Below are 21383 nucleotides of genomic sequence, written 5' to 3'. Positions count from 1 at the left end.
TGAGTGCCTATTAATGGGCAAAGTAGGAGAAAAGGTTCTATAATATATTGCTAATCTCCTGAGCCATTCAATCCCCGGCAGCAAATAACTTTATTCCTTTGCCTGCCAGAGAGATCCGTATTATTGGCTTGGTCATGTTTATTTTTATATTTGTATCTATTTAAATTAACCTGTGGAGACAGTGAGGTGAGTTTACAAATAAAATGAATTTCCATAAATGTTCTGGAAGAAAAGAGAATCCTTAAACAGTTGGACAAAGATATTGAATTCACCAGAGAAAGATACAAATAGATCCTCACTGTACCTGCAGAAATTTCTCATCCAGATGTTGTAATCCTCCAGGTTGCAGTACTGTCAAGTGCAAGAAATTCCGACCAAGCTGATCTTTTAGAGAGATATTTGCTCCTAAATAAATATGGAGATAAATATTAGCAATTCAAAACTGCTGGCCTCTGATAACTAGCTGTGTTTAATTAAAATAGACACGCTAAAATGAAATTAAAAATACAATTATTTCAGCCAATACAACAACAAATATCACACCAAGACTTCTACCGACTCTAAGCTTTCAGTTTCCAGTAATGTATGAATTTCATTTGTTCCACTGTAGCACTCAGATTTATAGGGGTCTAATATTCGGAAACTTTGAGCCTCCACAACTGCTGGTGTGAATGGAGGCTGCATGATCAACACCTCTAAATATATCAGGTTCATAGTGTACTGCTGCCATAGTCATATTGTTTCAACTGGAATTCTATGTTTTAATATCAGTTTACTTCCGTGCTGTTATATGAATAATCTATTATAACATAATAATAGCTGGGCAACACGGAAATGGAGTGTCTTGCTTATTGGAAGCAAGAGAGTGTCTTTCTAAAGTCCATAATAGTTTTACTATAAGCTTTCTATTTAAAAAAAAGAATTATTGTTAATAAAAATTAATGTTATAAATACTAATGAGAGAAATACTCATAAGAATATTTACAGTAGCTTATTCTTAAAAATGTGGCAACTGACAATTAAAGATGAACCTTCATTAACGCTGCAGTAGTTAGTAAAGTTTCAGGTGACACTACACTGTGACCACTTACTGCAGTTTAGGTTTAATACTTAAAATCCATTAATGGTCAGAAACTTGACCATGTCAAAGTGGTATCTTCATGTTCAATAATTCTGTTCCCTCTCTGTGTACTCAATAGTGCAGAGCTGCCTTGAGCTTGTGGAGAGTGCAGGGGGAGTGCACACCAACCCTTAGGAGGGTGCAGCATGTGCTTTCCTTCCACAGCCCACACGCTCTGTAGGTTGATGTGGAGGGGCAGGGACATGGCCCTGCCTCCTCCTTTTCCTTTCTGAGGATTTAGCTCTCTAGAAGGTGCTAGCATGGAGCAGTTCATGTGTTCACTTGTGCCTGCCATCTAGGTAGGAGGCTTGAAGAGGAGTCCCTTGGGAGAGAATCTTAACTTGTATGGACCCTTCTCAGAACCACCCCCCCCCCCATGTAATACTTTTTTGTTCCTTTGTACCTTTTGAGAGTAGTAAATTCACAATTTTCCATGATGCACAGGAAGTAGCCAGCAGAAGTGGTGACCGACCCTCAATGTCAACACTATCAATATTTGCTCCCTGCAATGAAAAAACCCAGGTTTATCATGGATTCATGAACAAATTCTATTTAGCAATAAATTGTAAACTGAGCAGAATTACTCAGTTAGAGTTATGGTTAGACACTTTCACATGCTTTAAATTATGTAAGTTCAATAAACAAATTCCTTCTTAATTTAAATGAATTTAGATCAAAGTTTTCAAACTCGAGTGCCTAAGGTTAGGTATCTAAATCCATATTTAGTCATCTAAATAACAGCATCTTGATTTTAAGAGGTGCTGAGCTGGGGAATATCAGGTCCTTTATGTGGAGTTGGGCAAGGCCGGATTTAGGGGCAGGTGATCACCTAGGTTGCTGGGCTTGGGGGGTGCCAAGCTTGGAGTGCTGTTTTTGTTGTTAGTGACAAAAGGGAAAATAGAATGTTTGAAGTAAAATGTTTCAGGTATTCTGTATCTGGATTCATTTTTCATTAACATCCTAGAAAGTTCTGGACCTTTGTAGAATCTTGTGGAACCTTCCAGACTTTCTGAGAACTATATTTTCCTTGAACCTCCTAGAATGTTGTCAGCCATGCCCTCGCGGTACATAAGGGGCAGGGCGTCGCCAATCAGTCAGTTAGTGAGATATAAGCGTGAAGTGAAGTGAATGTCCAGCTGCAATAATGTGAACCTTGCTTTATTGTGTAATTGTGAAAGTGTACTTGTGTTTTAAGATTTGAAGAGTGTAAGTAGCAACTAATAAAGGACATATTTAATGATGATAGATATCTACCAAACCCCTCTCTACGCAATAATATAAAAGAAATACTGTTACCTCTTTTGACATGCTTAACACGTAATGTTTGATGACTTTCTAAGACTGTGGAACATAGACTTTTGCTCTCCCTAATACTGTCTCTTTTCCCCCCACATATAAACACTGTCTCTTTTCCCCCCCACAAATAAAAGATGCCCCTGAAGAAGCCTTCAGGAGCTCAGTATAGGAAGCGAAAAGCTCAATTGCAATCCAGTTTGCAGCAAGGGGCAAATTTGATGGGAAAATATCTGAAGCAGAACAATATAGACTGGGCTTTAGGCAGTAGCAATCGTCCCAGTGCAGAAGAAATTGAAGAGTGAAGTATAAATGATGGAAGTCATGTTACTAAGGAATTAGCAGATTTACATGAAGATAAGTAATGGAAATGTGAGGAAATTTATGGAGAATCGTCCAGTTTTCCTGATAAGCTAAAGGAGAGTGATGATAAAGAAGAATTTGGCTCACATGAAAAGGAGAGTAATAACAAAGAAAAATCTGGTTTACATGAAAAGAAGAGAAAATATAAAGAAGAATCAACCTCACATGACGACAGAAACAGTAATGAGAAAAATTGCACACCACAAATCGATACATCAGATCCTGCTTTATGGCCGGCGATCCTAAACTCTGCTGATATTGATCGTAAAATTTTGAAAGGGCCAGGCAAAACTGAGGATATGACGCTTCTAGTAAATGAGCGGAAGTGACATTTCTCAAAGTCACCCTGAGAAAGAGTGCTCGAGAATGGTGAGAAACTGAATTGACAATGGCTAGCTTATTCAAAATCAACTGAGAAAGTGCTCCAGTTTTGTTGCAAAATATTTGACAAGAATGTTAAATCATTGCTTGCACTTTCCAGCTAAAATTACTGACATAACTTAGCTGATGCTCTGAAGCAACATGAAAAGTCACCCAGCCATTTTACAGCCTACTCCAAATGGATGGAGGTTGAGTCCAGGCTCAAGCTGAATAAATGCGTAGATGCAGAAAACCAATGCATTAATAATGTAGAAACCCATTACTGGAGGAATGTGTTCAAGTGTCTGATCTCAACTGCCCTCTTCCTTGCAAAGAATAATTTGTCTCTCCCGGGCTCGCTGGATAAATTGTTCACTAAACATAACGGTAATTTCCTCGGTTTGGTAGAGCTCCTTGGGAAATATGACACTGTCATGCATGAATACCTACATCGAGTAGTTCGTAAAGAAGCTATGACCCATTCCTGTAGTAAAACAATTCAAAATGAATCGATTGACCTTATGGCAAGGAAGGTGTTTGACAACATATTTATGCGACTCAGCAAAGCGAAGTACTACGCCATAATAATAGACTGCACTCCTGATATTAGTCACAGTGAAAAAATGTCATTTACAGTAAGATTTGTTGATGACAAGGATGGCTGTATCCAAGTAAAGGAACACTTTATCTGTTTTCCAGTCTGTGGACGACTCTACTGGAAAAGGCCTAACAGAACTATTTATGAAAGTTTTGAATGAGAATAAAATAAAGCTTTAGGACTGCCATGGCCAAGGCTAGGACAACAGCATGAACATGAAGGGAAGAAACAGTGGTGCTGAGGCAAGGATCTTTGCACTGAATCCAAGAGTTTTCTTCATGACTTGTGGCTACCATTTCCTCAACCTGGTTGTGTCAGATGTAGCATCATCTTCTTTAGATTCACTATCTCTCTTCGGAGTACTGAAAATAATACACGTCCTATTTTCAGCATCAACTATCAGGTGGAAGATCCTCAGGGACAATGTTACAAATCAGACCACAAAGCCACTAAGTGACACTTGCTGGGAGAGCCACGTTGACAGCGTGAGGCCAGTGAAGTACCAAATGACTGATGCGCTGATGGCACTGGCACAGTCAAGTAAAGCCAAGGCTGGAATGCAATACGAGGCTCAAAGCCTGACAAACCAGATCACTAACTTCAAATTTCTGGTCTGAATTGTGGTTTAGCAAGATATCCTGTTCCAAGTAAACGTTGTAAGCAAGGCGTTACAAACTCAGTTGATGGACATCGTGACCGCTACTACTTTGATAAGAAGCTGCCTTGATTTCATTGTGGCCTACAGAGACAATGAATTTGAGGATGCCATCACTGCTGCCAAAGAAATGGCAGAAAACTTAGGAGTTGAGCCTGTCTTCACGGAAACTTGTATTCATCCGAAGAAGAGACAGATTGGTTCTGAGGGCAGAGATGAGGTGATGGGAAGCTCGGAAGAAAAATTCAAGAGTGTTTTTTTGCTCAGTCATTGACATTGTTTGGGTGTCCATCAAAGAAAAGTGTGGATAAATGAAACACCATGAAAAGACCTGGGTTTTTTTGTATGACCTTAGTAAGCTACCAGTGGACAGGAAACCACTCTTGAACAACTGTACAGACCTTCACCAGACACTGACATGTGGGGAATATTCGGAAGTCAATGATAAAACCCTCTATGGTGAATTGGACAATATTTGTCACATTTTACGACATGAGACACACTCTCCACTCCAAGTTCTCCAATTCATTTCTGAAGCAGAGCAGAAGGACACTTTTTCTAATGTGTGGATTCTGCTCATGCTGCTGGTCATAGTTGCGAGCGGTGAGCGCAGTTTTTTGATGTTTGGGCTCATTAAAACATATCTTCGATTGATGATGGCTGATGTGAGACTGACATCACTTGCTATTTTATCATTTGAAAGTGGCATTGGCTAGTATTTGGATCTCTCTGATGCTGCGCTTCAGTCCATGAGGGCAAAGGCGAGAAAAGTGACCTTTTGAACTCAAGGACTAGGATTAACATTCTAAGACTGTCACCTACTGTAATCCTATTGAATACTGGTCCACCCAATGTTGGTACACAGTTCAATATCTTGATGTTAGTACATTTCAGTTATTCTTAAAATTAAAAAGTTTCTATAAGCTTAGAGAAAATCTTTTTGATTTGTGTACATGTGGCATACAGATTTACAGATCCTAGTGTGCAAATTTATCAACTTATATGACATGGATAAATCATACATGCAAATTGTGCATCAAAGTTATGAAATGGGCTAGAAATGCCATAAAAATAAGGTATTCAAAAGTTTAATAAATGGGGGGGCACCAAAGAGACTCTTCACCTGGGGCGCCATTTGGTCTAGGGTCAGCCCTGGAGTTAGGTGCCTATTTTAATGGACCCAAGTTTGAAAATAATAGACTTAGTGGTCTGGAAATGTACCAAAATTACAGACCTGATTAATAAGATTCCCTACCTATCCACATAATAGGCAGCAACAGTGCAAGCCTCTTCCAAACCACCATACCACTGCATTTTACACCTGTCCTGGAGGAATCACATCCAGAAATTAATGTAGTTTGATCTCTATGCCCATTAAATCATTGTCTTCTCTGCTCAGACTGCCAGGGAGTGCAATTAAAGGGCCAATACGTGGCAGCTTCGATGGTGGATTTTGTGATGTGGACGTTTCTAGAGTTGAGAGACGAACTAATCTAACATCTAGTGCAAGTCTGATCCAAAGTCAATTGAAGTGAATGGGAGTCTTTCCATTAATTTCAACTATCTTTGGATCAGGCCCTAAATCACGAGAGAATTATTAACCAAAGCCACAATCAATATTTAACTTGAGGAATAATAAATCTTGTTGTTCATAGAAAAGTGGTAAGTTGATTGTTATATACATAACGACTAGAAGCAGCAGGAAGTTATCCAGCAAGGCCATGAATTTCTTAAGGATAACAAATAATTCCCTCCCCCTGCCTTTCAGTTACCATTCATTCAATAACTTAAGAGGGCAACTGAAAAAAAAGTGTTCATTTCTGATAAGCCAATCAAACAGAGATTTTCCTATCCGATTGTCAATCAGAGATTAAATATAGTTTCAGATGAGACAGCTGCAGCGAGTCACATGTAGCCATTTACATAAACATTCTGAGTGGTTACCTTTACTCCAGACATTACTATTGTTGACCTCTCAGGAACATGAATTCAACAATATTGTACATCCTATATGTTTTAATGTATTTAACAAGATTAAGAGCAGTATATTAAAATATATATTTAACAAGGACATCAGGAATAGAAGATAATGTGTATTTATAACATGCTCAAGTTATCAGTGCTCTACAAACCTTGAATTTTCTGACTTTTGTGTAATTTAGTTCTCCTTAACATTACTTTAATGTTATTCCTGCATTTAATATAGTTTTTTTAATTGAAAAGGGAGACAATGAAAATATGAAAGGAAAGAAGATGAAAAAAAGAATAAAGGACTAACAAAGAAGCCCCTTAGTGATATAAAATCACTTCAGGGAGAGAAACTTTAATTAAAATGTTCTTAACTCAAGATGCCTTAACTGAGGCAGTCCTTAAGAGAGACATCCTTAACTCAGGAGGTCTTGAGCATGTAAAGAGATCTCAAAGCTAACTTGTCCAGTATACAAACAGAATTCTAAATCATGATAGCCCGAAGTCCTAATGGAAAATGATACAACCAATTCTAAAGCACATTTGTGAACATTTTGACTTTGCTGTTCTGATTTTTTTAAATTACTCACACACAACTGAATGCCTAATATGTGTATGCAATTACATCATTTGTGTGCACAAATCAGATGCTTTCCAATACAGTAGAGACAAAGAACTGTCTATGTGCATATGCAAATACCATAGTTGTGAATATAATTGCACAAGTATTGGATACACAATTGACCACAATTTCCAAATACCTTTTTAAAATTACATACATAAAGTTCAAAACATTAAAATAATGACCTAGATGTTCTTTTTCAAGCTTAATTTGTTTTGCTTCTTAAGGCCCTGATTTAGCAAAACCCTAAAGCATATCAATTTCTGTTCAAGAAATAACATATACATATGCTTAAGTCCCACTCAAGTTAAAGCATCTGCTTAAGTGTTATGCTGAATCAGGGCCTACATGAGGACGACAAAACAAACCATTAGTTCAATTTTTAGCTGCAGGGCTTGATTCTCCACTGCTTTGCATCTTGTGCAGTCATTCACATTGGGCACGAGTACAAAGTGGGTGTATAATGCTACAGGAGAATTCTGCTTTTGTGGGGATGATCAGGCTCTCATTGTCTAAAACACGACATATAACTTTATACCTGTTAAGAATGTTTTGACAGCTGCCATTTTTATTTCCAAGTAGAAAAAGCACTTACAATAAGATAAACGTTTATACAAGCTTACATGCTTTAAATGAGATGTGGATTATTAAAGGATACAAGTGATAATCAAACCCAAAGTCAATATTTCTCTCTTTTTACTATGGAGACAATGGGCAGGATCCTTAGCCATGTTGTGGCAGGAAAGCTGCACTAAACTGGGAGCTCATGAGTCCCACAGAGCAGTGAAATCTCTGACTGACACAATCAGCTCAATACCACCCTTTCCCATTTAACCCTGCTCATATCCAGTGTAGAAGATGCCACAGAAGCATGCAAGGAGAGAGGAAACAGAGGTAACAGCTGAAATGTGCAGTGTTTTGTTGATCTTAGCTAGTACTTTGGGGGTTATCAGAAGACACTGCAAATTACAGGCATCCTGAGGTGGTCTTAATTAAGCTCCAAACTGCATCAGGGAGCAAGAAGCGCAAAGACAGCACATAGTCACTGTAATAGAATGTTAAACTGTATTATACTGTTCATCCACTAACCAGCGATGAGTGTATAAATACCTTATGTAAATGACCCTCAGCCATACCTGGAAGACCACTGAAGGATCTTATGATGAACATATCTGGTGTGTATAAGCAAGCTCTGAGCCCTGACCATACCAGATACAGAAACATTACATGGTGTCAGGAGTAAGATAAGAACAGAAACAGAAGGAAAACAGCTATAAAGGTTGCAGACAGAAGGAACACAGCAACAAAGGTTGCAGGATCTCATCAACATGCCAGTCTTCAATGCTCCAGAGAACTTCAGTTTGGATAAACCTTCAGAATGGACAGACTGGAACAATATTGTGAAAAATTTTGCATTGCTACCAAGCTGCACAAAGAAACTGAAGATATACAGGTATCATCTTTAATTTATGCTATGGGGAAGCAAGCAGATCGTATCTTTCAATCCTTTAAAATTACTGAAGACAGTCACAAATATGACTATGAAAAGGTTTTGGCTATGTTTGATGAATACTTCATACCTCAGAGAAACGTTGTTTATGAAAGAGCATGTTTTTACCAGAGAACTCCGAACCAAGGAAAAATGTTGAATGTTTTATAAGAGCTCTACATATATTGGCTGAAAACTGATTTGGGGAATGCAAAATATAAATATATCAGAGACACATTGGTTATTGGGTTAACAGTTAAAAACCTTTCACAGCACTACAACTGAAGATAGATTTAATTCTAGCCATAGCTATTCAAATAGCAAAATAGTGGTGAAACAGGAAAACCTAGAGAAACTTGACAAACTTAAAAACCTGAAACTAGCTTAGCAACTGCAGACACTTGAGTCTTAAAAATCACTATCATAAAACCCCGATGCAAGAAGAGAGGGACACATTCCAGCCTACATGCACAAGGTGTGGAAAAAGTCAAATCCCAAGAGATGATGAATGTCCAGTTAGAGGCACAGGTTGTAATAAGCATGAAATATGGACATTTTACAGCTGGGAGTTAACTCAGATTACAAACAATCAAGAGCCCTTGTTTTGGGGACCTATCACTTACAATGACATAGAACCTGCCTGGACAGTGAAACTGAATATTCATGGCATGACTATTGACTTTAAAATTGACTCAGAAGCTGATGTCTCAGTCACCTCAGTCAGCACTTACAATCACCTTCAACCCCTCCCAGAGCTGAAGACACCTGACACAGCTCTGACTAGCTCTGGAGATACTCTGAAATGCACAGGTCAATTCATCAAGAAACAACTTACAAACGCAAAAGCTTTGCATTCAGAGTGTATGTGATTAGGGGATCTAAGACCAACAACCTTCTCAGCACCCATGATGGGCCTAGTGAGAAATGTGGAGGAAGCTGATGATATCGGACTTTGGGGCAGAGATTGAGCACAAATCAATTTAAGAGATAATGCTGAACCACAGTATACAAACACCCTGTACCAGAAAGACCTTGGAAGAGGCTATGGCAGATTTATGCAAATTCAGAGGATATCATTACCTAGTCACTGTGGACTATTTTTTCAGGTATATAGAAATAACGTACTTGAAAGACCTAACCTGTTGCAGTATTATCGAGAAACTGAAGAGCACTTTTGCTTACTTTGGTATTCCAGAACAATTAGTGATGTACAATGGACCGCAATTCATTGCAGCAGAATTTAAGTCATTCCAACTGAAATATGATTTTGGTCTGGAGACTGTCAGCTCGCGATCCCCTATGTAATAACCTCGTGACCCCCTGAGGGGTCCCAAGCCCCAGTCTGAGAACCCCTGGTGTAAATACTATAAATGGTAAGAATGTAGAACTTAAAGGGGGAGATGTAATGGAATGCTAAAGCTAAACTGTATTATACTGTTCAGACAGAGGTGGCACTTTGTGTAAAATATCTTATTTCAATGAACCTCAGCCAGACATGGCAGAACATTAACAGATCTAATGATGAACACATCTGGTGTGTATCAGCAAGTTTTGAGACCAGTCCATATTGGGTACAGGAACATGATAGTCACCTTGACTTTCCAGCATGGATCCTATGTTGAGCATAGCTCAGACAGATCTCAGGAATGCAACAAAAACATTCTAGAGAACATCAGAAAGGAATGCAAGTTCATTCTTAACAAATACAGTGTTAAATACTGGATTTTCATCCTTTAGGCTCTAATTGTTTGTAGACATGGACTTCCACATTCACAAACTAGTGCCTACCCTTCACAGGTGAAAATATGTATGTGCCTGTTACTACTCAAGGATAAGTTTAAATAGTCTAATGCCAAGTGTCAGCATTTGCTGATATTTAAAAAAAAAAAACCAAACTGGTTCCGTAGCTCACTTTTACTCAAGTTCTTAAGACAAGGACAACTACTTGTATGGACTAAAACATTTCTAACATTTATTGTCTATTGACACAACATTAAGGGCAAAATCTTCAGCTAGTATAAATTGGCATAGCTCTACTGACTCCTGACAATTTGCTCAGCACTGTACTAACACAGAGGATATAGTAATATAGTACAGCATACAGTGAATATAAAAATCTTATAACCTACATCGGTGTTAATTTGCACCCACATTCTAGCCAGCAGCAGCCTCAACTATGTTTCCCCTTTTTCTTTCCCAATTATTCCATGAACAAACCCAATACATTTTTTGGGGTGTGTGTGTGTGTGTGTGTGTGTGTGTGTGTGTGTGTGTGTGTGTGTGTGTGTGTGTGTGTGTGTGTGTGTGTGTGTGTGTGTGTACGTACACACAAGATATTGCTGGACCACACATGAATCCTTTTCTCCGCCTAGAAACATCTGTGTGATGCCTGTCACACACACGGTGAGTGTGAGATTTCACTTCTGAAAAAAGCAAATGAATTAAATTAAATGTATATTTAAATTTTATTTCCTTTCCTTGTTAATTACTTTAAAAGTGAGGCCAACTGAATCATTCTGGTATATTCTATAAACACTTCTGCATGTTAAAACTCTGTCTGAATAACTCAAATACAAATATAGATTCAGTTTTGCAGCATCATTATGAACCCCTACAGAACGTTACAGTGGAATCATAACTACAGCAGTACTGTAATTTGCAGCTGTGTATTATGAAATATATTTAAACAAAAAAACCTGTTCCTGAAGAAACATTCCTCTTTGTAATTTCCTGTACTTGCTAAACAGGAAATTATTTTTTAAGTAAAAGTCTTTAATAGATGTTTCTATACAACCTGCATTAGTAGCTAGCAACAATCTTTGTTAATATATTCCTTGATTAAATATTTACCATTGAAATTAAATACTCTGCCAGTTCATAGTGATCAAATAATGCAGTCCTGTGGGGAAAAAACATATAGTTATTTTAGAAAGATCAATGAACTTTAAAAGTAAAGCCCAATGCTTTTCTCCATCTGCTGCCTTCTTTCAGTGCTTTCAAATGATTTTCTTTATATAAACAGAGAGAAAGAGAGAGACCAAAAATGTTTCCTCCATAATAAGCTCATAGAATAAATTATTGTGGACCTTGTGGACTCCCTGTATTGTGGGCCTTGGATTTTTAACCATGTTCAATTATACAGATATGCTAAAAACTCATTGAGTGAAATCCTGGTCCCCCGCCCCTCCCCCCCGGTAAAGTCAATGGTAAAACTCCTATTGACTGCAATACAGCCAGAAATTAGTACCTTTTATAATACCACAAAATGTTGATACAAAGTATTATGCACCAGGAGCTCAACTTATTCTGTGTACACCTGAAACTCCAAATGATTTCAATGGGATATGGCACCCGGAACTCCCACTGACCCTACTGGAAGCTTTGGATGTGTACAGAATGCCAGATCAGGCCCTGCAATTGCATTGACCCTGCTCAGGGAATATTCTGACCATGGTAATCAATTCCATACCAAAACTAGGGAACGAATTAAAACATACCTCAGGGCAAACTTTTGTAGTGATAATCAAGATGGCCCATTTAGACAGTTGACAAGAAGGTGTGAGGATACTTAACATGGGGAAATAGATTCAATATATGTAATGACCCAGCCACTCCCAGTCTCTATTCAAACCCAAGTTAATGGTATCTAGTTTGCATATTAATTCAAACTCAGAGGTTTCTCATTGGAGTCTGTTTTTGAAGCTTTTCTGTTGCAAAATTGCCACCCTTAAGTCTTTTACTGAGTGGCCAGAAAGGTTGAAGTGTTTTCCTACCAGTTTTTGAATGTTATGATTCCTGATGTCTAAATGAGCCATCTTGATTATTACTACAAAAGTTTTTTTCTCCTGCTGATAATAGCTCATCTTAATTAATTAGCCTCTTACAGTTTGTATGGTAACTTCCACCTTCTCTGTATGTGTGTGTGTATATCTTCTTACTATATGTTCCATTCTGTGCATCCGATAAAGTGGGCTGTAGCCCACGAAAGCTTATGCTCTAATAAATTTGTTAGTCTTTAAGGTGCCACAAGTACTCCTGTTCTTTTTGCGGATACAGACTAACACGGCTGCTACTCTATATACAGGAGATATCTCCTGCCAGGAAGATCAAATATTTAGCATATGGACAAAAGAAACTCCAAGATGACAGGACATAGGTTTTGTAAAATATTCAAACTGAAGCCTTAACCCAGGACTCTAACTGGGTCTCAATCCCACACACGCTTGCTGCCCTTAACAGATTAGAGCTACTACCTACGTTATGGAGTCTTCTGAGGAATCCTGTTAACAATGAATTCTTCTTGTGATGCCTGGTGGCACATTCCTCAGCCAAAATTAATTGGGTGGTGACAAAAATCATCTGCTGTTGAGCAGAATGCCTGCTTTCCTATTTTCCTGCCTTTCTTCAACAGCAAAATCCTGATCTTGCTACTGCTGCTGCTTTAATTTACTCCAGGCTGAGATGCCGTTACATGTAAAAATGGCCATTTACAAATGCGTGATTTGCATAAGCAGGCATAGAAACTGTGCATGGATGTGCAGTTGCACCGTGATTTTTCTGAAAATCAGGCACTAAATGGCTTTGTTACAGAACAGTGAAATAGACTCCAGTGCGTTTTTGACATTCCTTGTTCATTCATTTGTTTGGGAAGGTCCACTGAATCCTGGTAAACCAAGTTTAGCATTTTTTTGGGCCCGGTGCCTCAAGAGGCTTTTGATAGTTCCAAAATGTCATCTTCTATCTTCCCATGAGTATCCCTTTTCCAGTACTGCAATTTCTTTCAGCTTGTCTGCCCACTCACCCTACACTAGAGTAGTTTTCCAGTTCAAAGAGGCAGTGTACATTGCTGAATGTACCATGTGAGATGCCAGAATCTCGATCTCTCTCTGGTCTTGACCCTAGGCACAGGACACCAGGCATCCAGCAGCTTGATCAATCAACCAATTACAATGTGTCCTTGTGAGACCACCTACCTACTGAATCCCCATATCAGTGAGAAACCCCTCCAGATGTGGATGCACATCCCCTGTTTTCTCTCATTAGTTGAAGTTATATTGTTGGATATTGTTGGAATTGAAACAGTGATTATGAATATAATGTTAGAGGATTCTCTTACCTGTGAAGCAGTGTTTCCTTATTCCCATCTACTGCATCAATAATAGATTCATCACCAGAATAGGATGACATCATTAATTTAACAATCTCAGTTGCTCCTTGGGTGGCAGCAAAATGAAGAGCTGTGCATTTTTCATTCTGCAAACAGGATTATACGGCACAATTTAAAATAAAATTATTTTTCAATCAATTCTATCTGCTTAAAAGATGAATCGTAGCCTGACTTCAGTGATATGAATTGCCATGCAGGAGACCACACTTCACTTCGTACACTTGGACTCTTACATATTAGGCCACAGAAGTCTAGGAATAATGCAGTGTTAATTAGATCATTTTTAAGGTCTACCAGATACTCTTAGTCATTGAACAGCAGCCCCTTGAACTCAATGACATAGATGGACTGTGAAAAAGTCCAAGCTGTCCTTTGTAGCTAGAATAATAATGGCCACACTGAGTAGCTTTGAAGGTTGGACGCTAAAGCAGAGGAAATCATCTGTAGGTACTCATTTTTTGTCATGTTAATTATTATATTTAATTTATTTCCTGAGGTACATTTTCCAATTTCTTCATTTTATAAAAAGTAATTGTTTGCTTGTTAGCCCTTATTAATGTGATCTGTTTGACTGGGTGAATCATATCCACCCTTTATAGATGTCTGAGCGGTCCTGTGTTTTTCCTTTTGGCTACACATGTATAACTTTTAATGATCAGAAAGTCTCGTTGAATTGAAATAGTCTTTTTCATGATGCCATATCCATGCTTAAATACTCCCTGCACCATCCACTCACCAAAAAGAAAAAGCACAAGTGTTGTATTAACAGTTTCACCACCAGATGATCTCATTTAGATTCTACATATCCAAACAACAAATACATAAAGGAAAGACCTATCTTTTTGTCATTAAGAGCCAAGTCATGCAAATCCTTACTCACATGAGTAATCCATATTCACATGAGTAGAATTCACTCACACAAGTAATCTAATATGTATTTGCTAAAAAACTGAATGAAAAACATAAGACTGTTAATACAACACTTGTTACCTAGGTCCTACTTATTACAATCAGACTAGTGGTCAGAGCGTGGTGAGCAGAATTTGACTTTTTAGATATAAAAAGTACTACAGTCTTTAGGTGAGTAAATGTTGCTTGATCCACCATATCCTTACTAATAGTCCTTACTCACACAAGGAGTCCTGTGGAAGTCAATAAGATAGCTTGCATGAGAAAAACAAACAGGGTCTGGTCAATAATTTGTTCTCCTAGAGCATTCAACGTTCCTTTTGTCACTGCAGGCCTTTTCTGCAAAGTTTCCCCCTGAAATAACTGTTTGTAAATACCATATGCATTTCATTTAGCTTTTATAACAGAAATACATTGTTTTAAATGTCCCAACTTCCAGCAAAGTGATGTTAAGAACTGTATAACTGGAAGTGCACTTCAGAACACAAATACATGCCAGTAATATTTTTGCTTTCAAGCCTATCCTCACATTTCACAGTGTTTCTTACAATTGGCTTTCAGAATTGAGGAGCAGCTTCTGACATTGCTTCATCTGCTACAAAGAGGACTTAAAACTGCCTTAGCCAGCTGAGGATTTCTCCTGACTTCAGCATGTTGCTCCCCATCTTCTCACTTGCACAACCACATTACCTTCAAACAGCTCTGCTATTGCAACGTTTATTTCAGAATCAAGTTCACAACTACCTTCTCTTGTGGTGAAATACTGGCTCCATTTAAGCCAACAAGAATTTTGCCATTGACTTCAACGGAGCCAGGATTTCATGCTTTGTTTGTAGGAGTTTTCTTGTCTTTGGATTTGCTACAATCTCCCTCAGGAACCTTTTCTCATTCTACTCTCCTGGATGACACCACTAATCTAATCAGTGTTGGAGGGAGGGTTTTCTCTTCTGCAGTTCCTGCCATCTGGAAAAGTCTTCTTGTCTTTCTCTATCTCTGATTCTCCATTTATTTACAAATTTCACCTGAAACCTTATTTTTTTCTCATTTCCTTATTCCTCTTAATTTCCCTTAACTATCTTTGGAATTGCATTATTTCTCTGTGTAAAACTTTTCAGGATACAGTTTGTAAGGGAAAAAATCTACTTAAAGTATTTCTAACAGATACAAGTATATCATTAGGGCCCTTCATTTTTTGTTTTTATTTAATCTTTACCAGGAATTTATCAGTGTTTATTACTACAACAACAAAAACAGATGAAAATCGGTGGAAGAAACGTAGATTATGTGGGTAAATATTGAGGTTTATTTCAGTGGACTGAAGGATGGGAAAAAAGTATTCAGTAGATTAATGCTTTGATGAATGGAATTCAATGTGGTTTGCTGCAGAACTAAAACAGAACTCAAAACACAATGCCACCTCTGAGTTTAAGAAAACAATATATCTCTAATCCCCAAATAAAACTTTTCATTTGAATAAACAGTTTACTCTTGTAGACTTAGAACTATTAGCCTATAAATGTTTACATTAAATAATTGGGCCACATCATTTGCAGTGCATACACTCAATTTAATCCTTTTCTCCTGTTTTTGTTTTTTTTAAACTTTCAAATACTTCCTTATGTTCTGAAACTTATTCTGATACAGATTTTCATTATCTTCCCATTTTAGGATGTCAAATCTTTAAACTGTTATCTGCTAACAGCTTGAAACGTGCATGCGATGGGTGTGAGATTCATCAGTAGGTTCAGATGCGCACGCACTTCAGAGCTTGCATGCTTGCCTGTTTGTTTATTGTGCTTATCTTCTAGACTAAAACATAGCCTGACTTCAACAGGCAGCTTTTCATATACACACAGACTCATGTTTTATCGTAATACATATATCTCATGCAAGACATTGTATTTTTCTAATAAAACAAGTTATCTTTATATATTTGAATAATACAAAAATAGGGTGAAAATCGGAAAAAAATGAACATTACTTTCTGTAAAACCTGTGATTTTTTCGGTAAAATTAGTTTAAACTGAAAACGAAGGGGATTATGTATTGTATTATATTATATTACCTGTTTCAGATCAATCTGTGCTCCAAATTCGATGCACATTTTAATCATTTCCAAGTCTCCACTCTGAACTGCCAGATGGAGAGGACTGCACTTTCCATTATTGGTAAAATTGATGTGACTTTCAGTAGAATGACCTAACTCTTCACCTGAGAAAGAAAATAAAATACAAACGTATTAAATAAAGATAACACAAGAAATCAAGATTTAAAAAACAAACAAATATAGGGATATATTTTCCCCCTAAATACCAATATGTAACTCCTGTTAACACTCATGGAGTTCTGTGAATGCACTGAGCATATGAGTTATGGCCCTCGTTGTACAAGCACTTAGTCATATCTGTAACTTTACTCATTGGAGCATGCTCGTTGAACTTGTAGAGAGTTATAGTGTGTAAATGTTTGCAGGATCAAAACCTTTGTTTGCACAGCCCTTTGAGAAGCAAAGTACTAAATACACACTAAGTGTCACTACAGGTATGTCTATATTTGAATTGGGAGACGTGATTCCCAGCTCGCTTAGACTTACCCGCATTAGCTCTGCTCAAGCTAGTGTCTAAAAATGGCAGTGTGTCTCAGCAGGACAGGCGGCCACATGGGCTAGCTGCCGCAAGTATAATCCCACCTGACCCCTGGGTACGTACTCAGGTGGCTACCCTGAGCCACCGCCTGTGCCACCATGGACACATTACTTTTTTAGGCACTAGCACAAGCAGAACTCATGGATGTACATCTACACAAGCCTCCCAGCTCAACTATAGACACACCTGTAACAGGATAGATGGCCCATTAAATGAAACTGGGTTCAGTTCTCCTGTCCCAGTCTAGGTGCTCCCAGTTGGGCCAATTAAGAGGATGGGGCAGCACCTGGGGGCCTATAAAAGGTCAGTTAAATGTCAGAGCTGGGTGAGTCAGACAGGAGAAGGGAGAGAGAAAGCTGCCATAGAGAGAAGACAGTCCCTGGGAGAAGTCTGAAGGCAGGAGAGCAGCAAGAAGGGTTTGCTGGCTGGCTGGCATCCTCAAGTCAGAAAGCCAGGGCTGGAGAGGGCTAAAGGTAGTAATAATAGGAGGAGGAGGAGCAGGCTCTAAGATTCCTCCTGGCTCTAAGCCAGAGCCAACAGCCAGAAAAGGCTGAAGGAAGGGGCAGCAGCAGAGGGGCTTACCAGCTGATATCTCCTTGCTGGAGAGCTGGATCCAGAGAAATAACGAAAGGAGGATACTCCCAGAAGAGAGGCTTTGGGAGTTTCCATGAGGAGAGCGGGGTTGCTCCCCAAAAGGAAGGCCTGGAGTAGCTGTCATAGCTGAGGAACAGAGGACTGACAAAGAGTCCACGTACAGAGGAAGATGCCAGAATGTGGTCGGTGTTATGTCAGTGGCCAAAAGGATAATGTGCTTTTTAAGGACTACTTGTACTGGGGTGATATGGACTATGTTTTGGAACTTTTACTGTGGACTATTTGCACTATGTTTTATTAATGAACTGTGTGTGGATTAGAAGATAAGCCTCCATGGAGATACTGGGGACTCAGAAGGGAAAATGAGGCGAGGGGACAATTGAAGGGCTGCCTTGAGGCCACAAGAGTGCAGCTGGGAGGAGGCTACTCATTTATAGTACCCTATAACTAATAAGGATGAAACAAAAGAGATTTGGAACATTTATTTACCTTTTTTTAAAATAATTTCCATACATGCTTTTGCACCTGAAAAGGCAGCTGAATGGACAGGCATACATCCAGTTTTGTTTGATTTACATAAATTTCCTCCATTTTCAAGCTGAAAAATAGCATCCACATATAGTTAAATGGCATGCTGCAAATTATGACCAAATAACACGTTATCATAGATGTACTTTCTCACTTGTAATGTCTGTGTCTATTCTATGTTTTGATGATCTTTAAAATACATGATTTATTTGAAAAAAAAAAAAACAGAATAGCAGGCTAGACTTATATATATAAATCCAATAAACAATGAAGTATAATTCCTCAAGGAGCATGCTTGAAGTTTACCCAACGGTTTTCTAAAATTCACATTTCCAAAATCACATTTCATTTGGGGTTTCCTGGGTTTTTTTAAATATACTGGACCAAAGTGGGGTGAGTTTTTTCACCTCTCTCACAGCAGACTGGGGACCCAGTGGGGAAACTTAGTAGATAGTAGGTGTAGCAGCTGTCCAGTGCAGGCACAAGGTACAGAGGGAATACAGTTCCCCGATAAACTCGATTTGGAAAGGGATTTAGGGGAAGACACCCCCAAGGAAGCTGGGAAAATGGGGCTGGGGCTCCTACTGTCTGGTACAGTGGGGAGACAACCCCTAATCCCCTTTTTCCAGTCCCCCATAACCGTCATTCAATGGTGCTGGGGTCCCAGCGAGAGACTGGGACCAGGTTGGGAAGGGGGAGGGCAGACAGCAGTTCTCCCAAATAGGAGAAAACAATTAAGGAAATAATGATGACCCACACTGTATGATTTATTGCTGGGTATTCCCAGATATTTTAAGTGAATAAAGTTGCAGCCTAATTAAACTACATCCATTGCCTCTTCTCTTTCTTCCAGCTTGGCCAGGACAAGCTATTTTTCTCAGGAATGGGCATTGTTTTAACATAATGCACTCAAGAATCTTGTTAACACATTTTTTCATAGTGCTGCTGTAGGTACAAAGAGATTTAAAAGATTCCCAAGGAAAGACAGGCATATGCTGGCAGATAAAACACACTGCATTTCAGAAAAAATAAAAAAAATATACCTCATGCAAGATGCTAAAATGTCTTTTTTCTAGCTTAAGACACCAATTTTGCAAATAGATGCACCCTCACATGTAATGGAACTATATGAGAGCACAACGATGTGACACACTTATTTGCAGTATTATAAGAGGCCATTGAAGTAAACGGGGCTCCACTCAGGCACATGCAACTTGCCGTACTGGGGCTTTAATTTATGCTTACACTTCTTCAGTTAAGCAGAGCTATACAAAGTAGAAAAACAGACAACACATTGTATTAAGATAAGTGGAAGAACATTAGGGGAAATCAAATAATTCTACGTACCAGAAGCGTCAGTGCCTCAGGATTTTCTTTGTAACATGCTACTATTATAGGTGTGTTGCCAGTTTCTCCTTCCAGATTAACATCTGTACTGCTGTGTTGGACCAACACCTAGAAAGTAAACATAAGAACGGCCATACTGGGTCAGACCAATGGTCCATCTAGCCCATTATCCTGTCTTCCAACAGTGGCCAAAACCAGGTGCTTCAGAAGGGATGAACAGAATAGGTAATCATCAAATGATCCACCCCATCACCCATTCCCAGCTTCTGGCAAACAGAGGGTAGGGACACCATTCTTGCCCATCGTGGCTAATAATCACAAAAGAGAACCTTTAAAATTTTGCACTAATTTAATTGCTTATCATGCATCATTTCTTATTATTAGTGTTCTATTTAAGGAGCACCAACAGCATGCAGAGTAATGGAAGGAGAGGAAAGGAGTTCCAGATATATGTACAACAGTGCAAGAAGATACAGGTGAGAGTAGGCCAGGGAAACAAAGCTTATGTTTACAGTAGAGAGTCACTAGTAATTGAACTAGTGGGACAATACTGCTGTAAGCACCAACAGTAAAGTGACTACACACTAGCGATACTATTTTGGGTCAAGTTCTGATTCAGTTTTGCCCTGTGTTTACACTGGCACTGAACTATATACCACTGAATTTCTACTGCTGTCTGGATATCTAACAAAGTTACCAGAACAGGTCTAAGAAGTAATGGATTCTGGGAGATCTGAGAAAAATTAAATGTCTCTAGATATTATCTATATTTCTCTGTGTTTTCTCTTGCTAAATAAACTTTACTTTATTTCCCTTTCAAATAGCTCCCATATGCCTTGTCGGCACTGGAGAATTTGGCATATTACTAGCTTTTGGAAAGGGAAACAAAGGGAGAGTTAGGTTAAATAGAGGAAAGTGCGGGGGAAGACATGAGAGCATATATGTAAGCATGAGCAGACTTGTGCAGAGTCTTGAAGGTGAATTTAGGCCCATATCCAGAATTTAATTTTCAAATTCCGTGTTCCACATTTATTTTTAACAGACAATGCATATGTGCAAAATTGTGAGGAGGAAGCTGGAGGTTTTGGCAGCTGTTTAGGGGAATCTCTGACATCTTACAGAACTTTAGTTACATTATGGACCACAGTCGTGTTTTCTTCCTTTTCGTGTTTGAGAAAACTATTGGAAGAGTTTGGATTCAATTTAGAAAAGTTCTTTTCTGGTGATGTCATAACAAATGCATGAGCTAGTAACTTCCAGAATTCTACTTACACAACATATGCCTCGTCAAAAAATGGGGAAATAGTTTTGCTAAAAATTTCAAAGTTGTTTCTGCAAAAAGAAAAGGAGTACTTGTGGCTTCTTAGAGACTAACAAATTTATTTGAGTGTAAGCTTTCATGAGCTACAGCTCACTTCATTGGATGCATGCAGTGGAAAATACAGTGGGGAGATTTTATATACACAGAGAACATGTAACAAGAGTGATCAGGAACGGTGAGCTATTACCAGCAGGAAAGAATAAAAAAACCCTTTTGTAGTGATAATCAAGGTGGGCCATTTCCAGCTTGATAAGAACGTGTGAGGAACAGTAGGGGGGGAAATAGTTTTACTTTGTGTAATGACACATCCACTCCCAGTCTTTATTCAAGCCTAATGTAATGGTGTCCAGTTTGCAAATTATTCCAATTCAGCAGTCTCTCGTTGGAGTCTGTTTTTGAAGTTT

At 38.6% G+C, this 21383-nt stretch overlaps 1 protein-coding gene across 1 annotated transcript in view; it reads right to left on the bottom strand.

Annotated features, from left to right (window-relative positions):
• Positions 1–21383, bottom strand: part of TRPA1 (transient receptor potential cation channel subfamily A member 1) — a 60446-nt gene that overhangs the window by 33277 nt on the left and 5786 nt on the right. Inside the window, exons 4-10 of the mRNA XM_074943052.1 lie at positions 19659–19766; positions 18273–18381; positions 16610–16755; positions 13585–13721; positions 11319–11367; positions 1524–1623; positions 305–405 (exon numbers count right to left, since the gene is read on the bottom strand). Coding sequence (XP_074799153.1) covers positions 305–405; positions 1524–1623; positions 11319–11367; positions 13585–13721; positions 16610–16755; positions 18273–18381; positions 19659–19766 — 750 coding nt within the window. The remainder of the gene's footprint in view (positions 1–304; positions 406–1523; positions 1624–11318; positions 11368–13584; positions 13722–16609; positions 16756–18272; positions 18382–19658; positions 19767–21383) is intronic.

This window comes from Natator depressus, chromosome 2, assembly GCF_965152275.1.
Source record: "Natator depressus isolate rNatDep1 chromosome 2, rNatDep2.hap1, whole genome shotgun sequence".
NCBI classification, from domain to species: Eukaryota; Metazoa; Chordata; order Testudines; family Cheloniidae; genus Natator; species Natator depressus.
The sequence above is the reverse complement of the archived record's forward strand: the minus strand, read 5'-3'. Positions and strand labels throughout refer to the sequence as shown.